The 12243-nt window shown below is 40.9% G+C and overlaps 1 protein-coding gene across 1 annotated transcript in view; it reads left to right on the forward strand.

Annotated features, from left to right (window-relative positions):
• Positions 1–12243, forward strand: part of slc1a1 (solute carrier family 1 member 1) — a 64948-nt gene that overhangs the window by 42167 nt on the left and 10538 nt on the right. Inside the window, exons 7-11 of the mRNA XM_048527510.2 lie at positions 3165–3349; positions 4920–5027; positions 8786–8908; positions 9850–10044; positions 11330–11464. Coding sequence (XP_048383467.1) covers positions 3165–3349; positions 4920–5027; positions 8786–8908; positions 9850–10044; positions 11330–11464 — 746 coding nt within the window. The remainder of the gene's footprint in view (positions 1–3164; positions 3350–4919; positions 5028–8785; positions 8909–9849; positions 10045–11329; positions 11465–12243) is intronic.

Genomic DNA, 12243 nt, shown 5'->3' on the forward strand with positions numbered 1-12243 from the left:
GAGACAGAGTTAATGAGATAATCTCTACTTAAAATGTTAAGTCTGTTCATTTCTCCCAAGATGCTTCTTGAGTGAAGTATTTCCATCACTTTTTATATCTTTCAGATTGATATCTCCGGCAGTATTTTGCTTTTGTATTTGCTGTATATTGCATAACTTCTTTGGTACTCAGTTAAATCGTGACATTTGTCATGCAATTTTTATGAAATGCGTTTTCAAGATACAGATTTCTGAGCATACATAGCACATCAGAATGACGAAAGCAGTCTCAGCCTCTTTGCATTCTCAGCATCAATACACAAATTTACAGTTTCCTAGCACCATTATCTAAATCCAGAGGCACACTAACCTTAACCCTGCTCCTAGTTCCTATGTTATTTTCTCAGGGACACAACTCCCACTTTTCTTTCAGCTGCATTTTTTAAAAAGAGACAATGTGAAGTGTGGGCACATAAGTATGAAGTGCGGTGGAAACAATGAAGCAAAAAACAGAAGCTAAAATTCAGGCATCCACAACCCTTCAAACGCAAGTCCACAACAATCATGAGATATGAAGCCTCTTCATTTCAGTGTACAGTCCAAGTGCTGTCAAAAGCACTAGGGCTTAATTTAGTTTTACCCAGCCTGTATGAGATTGTAGTCCCCAGTGATTACTGTATCAGCCTTGTTATAGGTGTCTTTGACATACTGATGTGTGGCATACCTTACATTACCACTTCTGTTTGATGGCTTGAAAACAACTCCTAACAACAACTTTATATCCTAATTTTTAATTAAGGACCATTGCAGTCAAATTTGCATTGTCATGTATAACTCCAGGCCACTTTTGAAAATTATTCACAGTCTGAAAATCAGGAAAAATAAATGGATCCCACAAACTTAGGAAAAACTTATTTTCATTTTGAATATAGTTTATAAGCAGATTCACAGCTAAAGATGATCCAGGTCCCATTTAGTAATCCTTGGCCTGATTTTCTGCTTTTGCCAAAAGATGAGCATATCAGCAATACGACTATGATGACAGCACAAAACCTGCCATTACATCAACATGCAATGCATGTAAATCCCTAAGCCTGATTTTTGAAAGGAGGAATTTCTTTCTCCCCCTGCAAATCCAAGATTATCATTTCACCCTCAGTAATGTAAATACCTATGGTAAAAACATGCCTCAAAAATTTTTGATGAGCATTAAAGTGAAGTGAAAACATGAAATATCTTTTTTGTTGGATAATCTCAGTTTTTTGTTTTAATAAACCCAATGGGGTTCATGAAATACTATATTCAGGAATGGCCGGTGCTACGTTTGTTAGTGCAGCAATGAGATAGAATTAGAATTAGGTTTATTGTCAAATGTACTCAAATTATGAAAGAACAGAAGCACAGTGAAAAGTGTACAATGCCTCCAACATACAGGGCCATCTTAGGTACCAAGTGCTAGGCAAATCTTAGGTCAAAAAATAGAGAAAAGACAACAGTACATTACAGATATATGTAATATAAGTTAGGAAAAGAAGAAATAAAGCTAACATGAGAGACATTGCAATCTTTTTGTAAGATCTCCACATGACCTGACTGAGCTCTACTGATTCCCAACCAGCAGCCATCTCCCACTGCCCATCCCCACACATCTCCAGGCCCACTGCCCACCCCACTCCTCTCCAGGCCCACTGCCCATTCCCACTCTGCTTCAGGTGCACTGACCACCCCCACTCTGCTTCAGGTCGCCTGCCCACCCAGACTTTGCTCTGGGTCCACTGCCCACCCCCACTCCGCTCTGGGGCCTCTGACCACTCCACTCCAGACCTACTGACCAACTCCACTCCAGGCCCATTGACCACCCCCACTCTGGGCTCATACACAAATGCTGTGCACCCAGAACTTTGCAAATCTGCACAAGGTGAGCGTGATGCATCAACTGTACTCTAGAATGGCAGAGAGTGGAAATTTGGGAATTCCCTTGGCAGAGTGAAGTGTAACGATTCAGCCTGGGCCTCCTATTGGCTGAAGGCAGGGTAGCATTGGGAGCAGTCTCAGAGAAGGTTTCCTTACCCTTGAAGTCTCTCCCTCAAATACAGACAGAAGCAAATACCAACTGCCACCAGCTACTCATGAGCAAGCCTCATAAACCTCCATTAAGTCAGTTGAAAACACACTGAGGCCTTGGAAATGAATTGCTTTCACATCTTCCATAATTAAAAGTCAAACAAGCACAAAGCAAATTCTTTTTCAGTAAATAGGTGCCTGAACAAGCAAGAAACGAAACATGCATATCCTTTAAACTAGTGGGCACTTTTTCCTTTTTAAAGTTAAGGGCTGGCAGTAGGGAAGACCCAATGATTTTGAGGTGGCCTATGAATGACAGAAACATGAATATAATGCACACTCACAAGGTTTGGTCTCGCTTCATTCTGCAACTTGATGTGACTGCAGGGTGGCACAACATCTTTGCCCTTTCACATAGCCCGATCCGAGCAATGAATTTTGAAAGCATATATAATTTATAGATTGTCAGTCAATCATGCAACCTCTCCAGTGATGTCTTTCCCACAATGCCAAGTTTGTGATGCCACTGTTGTGCCAACGCAGGGATATCGCTCATCTCACTTTCACACCAATCTTTCTGTGGCCAACAATAATAAGATTTTTAAAAGATGTAAACAATTCCTGTTAAATAAAAACAGCAAAGATGCTAATTTTCTGAAGGGTTGCCTTGCTTACACAATAGTTGCTGACTCATATAGAACAGGAAGATCCCATAATCGATACCCTAGTCATCAGTGATGTCATCTGTTTGGGGTGAGGAGGAGGAAGAGTTCAGTCCCAGGATTTAATCTTCCAAAAGGTTATTCAATAGTTACTCCATTAAAAAGTCAAGCACTTTTTTTTATTGAACCTTGAAAACTTGGATATGATCCCTACAAACATTGGTGTTGAAATGAAACTGTACACCTGTAAGAGTCTATCCCAAGTCTTGTGCACACAATCCTTTTTAAAATTTTAATAATATCACATTTCATTTGTGAGCTCTAGTTGTTGGGTACAGGCCTATTGGTGTACTTAAATTGTCAGAAAATGTAACAATTCATTGAAAGCAAATCAGTCAATGTATTCAAATAGCAAATAGGTTAAAATTCTGATTTTTAATCTGTTCGAAATCCTCGTAGACCAAGAACAAAGACTACAAAGTGGTTGGTGGGTACTCTGATGGAATAAATGTACTGGGCCTCATTGTCTTCTGCCTAGTATTTGGAATTGTCATTGGACAGATGGGCGAAAAAGGCAAAATCCTGCTGGACTTCTTTGATGCCTTGAATGAAGCCACCATGAGAATTGTACACATTATCATGTGGTAAGTAGAACGTTCCACTAAAATTAATTTCTATCTTCCTTCAACACCATCCTCCCTTTGTTAATCAATGGAACTATCACTTCAACGTATGATTGGCTTTCATCCTTGTCCATAACAAGATTCATAAACAGCAATCAACCCTCTGATTCCTTCCTTCCCTTCATCAAGAAATATACCTAGCAAGAAAGACTGACGCTGGACAGTAAGGGATCATAACTCTTTTTGTTAACCATGACTCACATTTCTCTGTTAGTCATTGTTTTCATTGTCTAAGGAGGCACAGTAAAAAGAAAAGTTATAGTCATTTCAACACACCACCCTGTTCCCTGGCCAACATCTCTGCCTCAGGCTTGCTGCAGTGTTCCAGCAAAGCTCAATACAAGCTGGAAGAACAACACCTCTTTATCCACCTGGAGACCCTGAAGCCGTCTGGACTCAATATTGAGTTCAATAATTTTTGGACCTAAACTCTCCCATGTCCCAGCCCCCTACCCAACACACCAGGCCTTCTTATCACAAAGCCTGCCATTAAACACCCCCTGTTGTTAGTTATTACCAGTCCCCATTAACGACAACTCACCCTCCCAGACTGATTGTTATCAACTCTTTGTCTGTCCACCTGCTCTTCTCTCTCTTTCGGCTCTATCCTTTATTCCCTACGCGACCCACATCCCTTTTTTTTTGCATATAAACTGACGTTTTCCCAACCACCATCCGTTCTGAGGAAGAGTCACCGGACCCAAAATGTTAACTCTGTTTTTGCCTTCGTAGATGCTGCCAGGCCTGCTGAGCTTTTCCAGCAACTTTGTTTTTATTGTTGTTATCACATGGTCTGCTATTACACACAACCCAATTGTTAGCCACTAACAGTCCCCATTAACAGCTATTCATTCTCCTGGGCTGAATGTTATTTACCCTTTTTGCCTGTCCAGCTGTTCCTCTCTCTCTTTAGTCTGCATCCACACTTATCATTTACACTTTACCCCTGCACCCCCCACCTGTTCTTCTGTATATAAACCCAACACTTTCATAGCTACTGAGATAACAAAATATAGAGCTGGATGAACACAGCAGGCCAAGCTGCATCAGAGGAGCAGGAAAGCTGACGTTTCAGGTCTAGTCCCTTCTTCAGAAAAGGTTTTCATAGCTACTGTCAACTCTGAGGGCGGATCACTGGACCCAAAACATTAACTCTGATTTCTCTCTGTAGGTCCTGCCAGACCTGCTGGGCTTTTCTGTTTCTGTTTTTGAAAAGTTATAGTCCCTGTGATCAGCATTCCTCATGAACAAAAATCTTACATAACTATATTTTGGGTGAAGGATAAAGTGTTAACTCCTGCCATTGCAGTTTGGTGCAAATGAGAAAAATAATTGGCTAATGTACTTAAACTTCAAATATTAAAATGTAGAGATTTACTCTGAAAAAGCAAACTTTCCTATTTCAGTGCTCGAACTGCAAATAAAAGCAAATTAGCTAGCATTTCTAAAATGAGGGCTAGAAATGAACCTACTGATGTTCAATTGAAATTGCTTTTCCTAATTTGATCGCTTTTCAATGATTTCTTTCCAGGTTTATGCCAATAGGTATATTATTTCTTATTGCTGCTAAAGTAATGGGAGTGGATGACTGGGAAATTTTCCGTAGGCTTGGCCTTTATATGGCAACAGTGCTGACTGGGTATGTATCACAGAGCTTTTAAACTGCTTAATTGGGAATTACTGAAGGAAGTTTTGAAAATTTACGGAAGCATTTGTCCTTTAATGTATAGTGCCCAGATTAAGTTATTTCAAAAGAAAATATACAGACTAATGTTTTTTTATGAAGTTGTCAAAGAGGACTAGTCCAGAAATGTTAATTACTGTTGGAAAAGATTGTTCACTTACCTTTCATCAATTCTTTTTCCTGCCAAATTTCCAAGTCTGGTGTGTCTGACCAGTGTCCATTAGGGGAAACCATGCAGAAATCCATGCTGTACAGGAGGGGCATTACAAACCAAGACATGCCTCCTTTTTATTGCACGCTGCTATACTTCCACATTCAAATCATTTATAAAAGGTCCCAAAGCCATACTGGCAGCCAGTGAGGAAATGTAAGAGTGTAATATGCAAGAGGGTTCAGGCTGTGCTATTATGGATATGTTGTCCCAGTCGAATTTGTGTTCTTGTTTATCTGTGTGTATTGAGACCAGTGAGAATTGGTCGTGCCTCTTGCTGGCTATTTGATATTTGTGTATCCTTATTGTCAGTTTTCTTCCAGCTTGGCCTAAGTAATGCTTTTCACAGTCCTTGCTTTCCTGGAGGCCTGGCATTCCAACCGGTGCTCCTATCAGCAAACACATTGAACTGGATCCAATATATAAATCACTGAAAAACAATGCCAAAAGTAATGCCAACCATCCAGGAAACTGAAGCGTATAAATAACAAGCAGGACAGAACACCAGCGCTGCACTGGAGGTGCACTGAGATGTTACCTAGCAGGGTGATGAAATGTCTACAACCAAACACACCGGCTCAGCGAGCAAGTCTACAACCTCATCCACAACCCGAGCTACAAATCTTTTCAAAAACTGTATCTGGGGGTGCTGGGTATAGTTAGTAGTGTGTCAAAGGTTCTGTTGTGTGGATATCCAGGAGTTAGAGTAAAGCTTTAATCCACTATCTTTGATAGTGGGAACTGCAGATGCTGGAGAATCTGAGATAACAAGGTGTAGAGCTGGATGAACACAGCAGGCCCAGCAGCATCAAAGGAGGAGGAAGGCTGATGTTTTGGGCCTGGACCCTTAAGGGGGCCTTAAGGGTCTAGGCCCAAAACGTCAGCTTTCCTGCTCCTCTGATGCTGCATGGCCCGCTGTGTTCATCCAGCTGTACACATTGTTATCTCTAATCCACTATCTTTTCCTGGTTAACAATGAAAATGTGTCAGAACCCTTTATCTTGAAATTTGAGAACTAAAATTGGTGGAGTAGCAGATAGTGAAGGGGACTGTCAGAGACTACAGCAGAATATAGATAGACTGGAGAGTTGGGCAGATAAATGGCAGATGGAGTTCAGTCCGGGCAAATGCGAGGTGATGCATTTTGGAAGATCAAATTCAAGGGCGAACTATACAGTAAATGGAAAGTCCTAGGAAAAATTGATGAACAGAGAGATCTGGGTGTTCAGGTCCATTGTTCCCTGAAGGTGACAATGCAGGTCAATAGGGTGGTCAAGAAGGCATATGGCATGCTTTCCTTCATTGGACGGGGTATTGAGTACAAGAGTTGTCAGGTCATGTTGCAGTTGTATAGGACTTTGGTTCGGCCACATTTGGAATACTGTGTACAGTTCTGGTCGCCACATTACCAAAAGGATGTGGATGCTTTGGAGAGGGTGCAGAGGAGGTTCACAAGGATGTTGCCTGGTATGGAGGGTGCTAGCTATGAAGAGAGGTTGAGTAGATTAGGATTATTTTCATTAGAAAGACAGAGATTGAGGGGGGACCTGATTGAGGTCTATAAAATCATGAGGGATATAGACAGAGTGGATAGCAAAAAGCTTTTTCCCCAGAGTGGAGGACTCAATTACTAGGGGTCATGAGTTCAAAGTGAGAGGAGGAAAGTTTAAGGAGATATGCGTGGAAAGTTCTTTACACAGAGGGTGGTGGGTACCTGGAACGCGTTGCCAGCGGAGGTGGTAGACGCAGACACATTAGCGTCTTTTAAGATATATTTGGACAGGTACATGGATGGGTAGGGAGCAAATGGACACAGACCGTTAGAAAATAGATGACAGGTTAGACAGAGGATCTTGATCGGCGCAGGCTTGGAGGGCCGAAGGGCCTGTTCCTGTGCTGTAATTTTCTTTGTTCTTTGTTCTTTGTTTCAGATGCACAGCATTCCTACAGAGTCCAGCACTGGGAATTCTGCATGCACAACTCAATTCCCCAGTGCTCCAACGACTATCCAGGCATCAGAATATCTGCACCAGTATCTTTCAGTCTTGATGCAGGATTAAACCTGGTACAATTGAATGGTTACGAAGAGCCCCATTATCTCCAAGTCCAATGTTAAATATGTGACACATAGACAGGAAGATTAATGTTGATGTCTGTGTATTAACTAAGCAGAAGCAGTTTTGGCAACAGCAAAAAAAGTTGCTGGAAAACTCCGCAAGTCTGGCAGCATTTCTGAAGAAAAAATTAGAGTTAATGTTTCAGGTCCAGTGGCCCTTCCTCAGGTTGGTGGGGGATAGGCGTCAGGTCTATTATAGGCAGGGTTGGGTTTGTGTCTTTCACATATGGCAAGATCAAGCCAAGTTTGGGTCACTGTGATGTGATATGAATGTATTTGTCATTTAATCACTGTCATTCATAAACATGCTCTTTTTGGGATATAGATTGACCTTTATTGTAATGTAATTTCTGTCTGTATTTTTAGAAGTGAGTGTAGAAGCATAAAGGTGAACCATTGAAAGTCATTCACCTTCCAACTAATATTAATCAAAGTAAGAACCCTAAAAATTATTTAGAGGAAGAGATTTACAGTAGCTATAATTTATATGGTGTCTTTAATGGAGAATATATCTCAGGATGCTTCACAGGTGTACAATGTAACCCAATGATGTACCTTTGGATGCTAAATATGTATCAATGGATCTTCTGAAAACTATGATGTTGGTGAGAGCAGGAATGTACATATTGGGGAAAAATAGTGACACAGCTATAATGTCTGTGGACTAGAAATCAAAGATAACAGGCAATTGGTCATGGGATAACAAAGTGTGGAGCTGGATGAACACAGCAGGCCAAGCAGCATCATATGATCATGGACATAGGCTTCAGCCTCACTATGGCAGGCAATGAGATATGAAATTAAAGACTGTCCAATTACAACCACCATTGATCATTGTGAAAACCCATCTGGTTCACTAATGACCTTTAGGAAAAAAAATCTGGCATCCTTACTTGGCCTGGCCCATATGTGCAGAGTTGACTCTTAACTGCCCTCTGGGTAATTAAGGAGAGGTGATAAAGCCATCCTAGTTAACAATGCCCACATTCAATGAATGAAAGAAAAACAGTGAGAGTAACTCTTTGAGACTCTTAGTTGCATTAAATAAGCTTTACTCTCACATGTACTTACATGACTCGGCGAAACATCTACAAGTCACGAGTTACAACACCATCTTAGGTACAGAGGTACCTAGGTACAGATTCTGGAGTACAAATTCTTAGGGGAAAAACATTAGAAAAATAAAGCAATAAAAATCCAGCATTACAGACCTTCAAATATATAAAATCATACTATAATCATTGTATAATCACAATAAGTTTCTGTATGGTATTTAGTTTAAATTATGTAGGCTGGATTCACATGGGATTTTACTAGTCTTTGTTGGATGCAATGTTAGTTAAGATCCAATTCATTTTAAACTTTTTTTGCAATTTCCTTTGGCAGATTAGCCATCCATGGTGGTATTATTCTCCCTGTAATCTATTTCATTGTGGTACGGAAAAATCCCTTCATATTCGTTGGAGGAATGGCTGAGGCATTACTGACTTCTGTCATGATTTCATCCAGGTAACGGGACAGCTGTTAGCGATTGTTCTAAAATCCAGTAATCAACTTTGACTTTCCTTAGAAGAGAATTTATCGTGAATGCACTGAAGAGAAAATATTACTTTTATTAGTCATTTAATCTGCAGGATTTAATTAAGGTTCTAATAGGTAATGTCCTGTTCAAATTCAAAATACTAAGTCCCTGCAGATTTACTGAATTACTTCAATTCATGATCTGTTACTGAACTATGATGATTAAATAGGCAGCAAGTTTAATTCCTCTGTGCTGATTCAACAACTCAGCAGGAAGAGTAAATTTGATGTAAATATTTTAAGCATCTTTAGACCAGAAAGGATATTAGTTATCCTTGGTTTCTGCTTGTTGCTCTGTGATCCCATTGAAAACTGCAGGTGTGTAGATGTTGGACAATGACAGCCTAGACTTTGTTGCAGTTTCTTGCTATTGTGTAAGACACCATTGCTGGTGCCCAGGCAGTCACTATATCAAGCCACATGTTGAAATGACCACTTGAGCTAAGTACCAGAGGATTGCTTCTACCTTTAAAAGGAACTGGTGAAATGAGTAAGTGAGTCAGTGAGAGACAGTGAATCTTTTGCACAAATGATTGTTGTGACTATTTTCCGAAGTAAACTGTATTTTTTTTTATTACGGTGTTGCAGAGATGGTCATTTCATTTCAATAAATCAAACAATGCCAGTATTAGCCCAATATGCCTTGGAATTGATGTCATTGAACAAATGTTATGGTCGGCTGTTTATGTTTGTGACAAAATGCAGAGTTTTAACAAAGAGGTTAGACATAAGGGGAGACAGACGTTTGATGCCATTCATGGAAGTTTCAGTGTCGTAAGCCCAGAACAGAGACTAATAATGTGGAAGTGCTAAAATGTTAAAAATGAACGGAACTTTGTTCTAGTAGTAACATACATTCCTCTATGCAGTTCTGCAACTCTGCCAGTAACATTCCGATGTGCTGAGGACAAAAACAAAGTTGACAAAAGGATCACCAGATTTGTGTTGCCAGTGGGTGCCACAATAAACATGGATGGAACAGCTCTATATGAAGCAGTTGCTGCAATATTTATTGCTCAGCTTAATGACTATCCATTGGATGCAGGGCAAATAATCACCATCAGGTGAGACCTCCAGCTCAAGTTTCAATATGTAAGGATTTTGGTTCTTTTAAAAAGATACTGGTGCTATCAAGTTTAATAAGCCATTTGAATTGAACCACTTCTCTCCACATGTAATGTACACGAAGGAATTGGGCCAAGTTACAATGTTCTAAACATATCCATAAGCCACAAGGGGGCACAGAACCAAAGAGAGAGTCATGCTGAATCTTTGGTGGGTGGAGAAGGGATGTCCCATCGACTGGCTGGAAAATCATCAAGCGACCTGTGTTAATTATTTTGAGGATGGCCCTCAAGGAGGCCACACAGGGTCAGGATTTGTTGGAGGCAACTTTCCCTGGAGTCAGAATTCCTGGCCTAGAGAAAGCTGCCACACACAGTCACAGAATGCCAACTATCACAGCAGAGACTGTGATTCATGCCAGGAGTGCACTCCCATATTTCTCGCATTGTGGAGTATGAAGAACACAGTGGGTGAGATAGCAGTGGAAGTTCGTGGGTTGGGTGTCATGGATAGAGAGAGGTATGGGGGTTCAGAATTAAGGTCTGAGGTGAACACTATTGGCCTACCCTAACCCCTGTCCAGAAAATAAAAAGAGTTGAAGGTTTAATGGCCCCGACTCACTTGGACTTAATATTTACCCAAAAAATGTTAAACGTTTCAAATCCTACTCTAGTTCCTCGATAACTATTAACATTAGAATTCTCAGGCCAATTATTACTTTCATACCTCTGGAGAAACTCAGCAGATCTGACAACATCTGCTTTCTCTCACAGATGCTGCTGGACCTGCTAAGTTACTCCATCAATTACTGGTTTTGTTTCAGATTTCTAGCATCCGCAGTTTTGTTTGCTTTTGTTTAGCATGCTAGCTAATTGGAACTGGAAATGGACTGATTTCTGGTGCTCAGTGTCATCCCAGTCTGTGCATTTACTCAATGACCCAATTCCAGTGGGAGTGCTCTCAGTAGACAAGATTTTTCACCCCCCTCCCAACTTCTCTTAAACTGCTTTTTAGTTTATTTACATCTCTTTAGATACTTAATATGGCATTGAATTCGCCCATTCAAACATGATAATTTCCTAATTAACCTATTCAACGATTGTACACCTCTAGAGCAGATAGGATTTGTACCCAGGCCTCCTGGCCAGAGGCAGGGACAATAGCACTGTGCCATAAGAGCACTGGTCCAGTATGTTACAGTTTTTAATTTAGGTAAAGCAACAAATGATGTGGAGTCTGACCAGTGTTTCTCAAGTGGACTCTAAAGCAGCTGTTTATTTTCAGCATTACAGCAACAGCAGCTAGCATTGGAGCAGCAGGGGTTCCTCAAGCTGGGATGGTCACCATGGTGATTGTTCTTACCGCAGTTGGATTACCTCCTCATGACATCACCCTGATCATGGCTGTAGATTGGCTATTGTAAGTGCGCATTTTTTTTGGAAATGTCCTTTTTAGAAACAATATAACTATGAAACATATGAACAGGAGTGGCCCATTCAGCCCCCTGAGCCTGTTCTGTCATTCAGTGATATCATAGCTGATCTGTGGCCCGACTCCATATATCTGCCTTTGGCGCAAATCCCTTTCGGACCTCGGGTTAACGAAACATCTCTCATTTAAAATTAACAACTGATCTTTAATACACTTTTATTCAGTAAAAGAGAATTGCATGCAGTGGCCAAGATGTTATTCCGCAGTATTTTTCTTATAGTTTCAGTTTGGTGCACTAAATTGTTCCACAATTGCAGGTCAAAAGCCATTCAAACCATGGCAGAGAGTCTGATGGTTCAAATTTTACATGAAATTAAAGGAACCCAGTGTTACAATGTGGGGGCCTCTCAAATCGCAATCAGGCTGCAGAATGGACGTGAGTTTTGTAAGCACAAGGACAGAAATTGTTGGTAAAACTCAGCAAGTCTGGCAGCATCTAAGGAGAGAAGCTCGAACAGTTCATCCATTTCACCAACGCCTTCCACCACAAACTTAAGTTCATCTGGGCCATCTCCAACACATCCCTCACCGTCCTGGACCTCTCAGTCTCCATCTCAGGTAACCAGCTAGAAACTGATGTCCATTTCAAGCCCATTGACTCCCACAGCTACCTAGAATACACCTCCTCCCACCCACCCTCCTGCAAAAATTCCATCCCCTATTCCCAATTCCTTCACCTCCGCCGCATCTGCTCCCAGGATGAGGCA

Source organism: Stegostoma tigrinum, chromosome 3 (assembly GCF_030684315.1).
Source record: "Stegostoma tigrinum isolate sSteTig4 chromosome 3, sSteTig4.hap1, whole genome shotgun sequence".
NCBI classification, from domain to species: domain Eukaryota; kingdom Metazoa; phylum Chordata; class Chondrichthyes; order Orectolobiformes; family Stegostomatidae; genus Stegostoma; species Stegostoma tigrinum.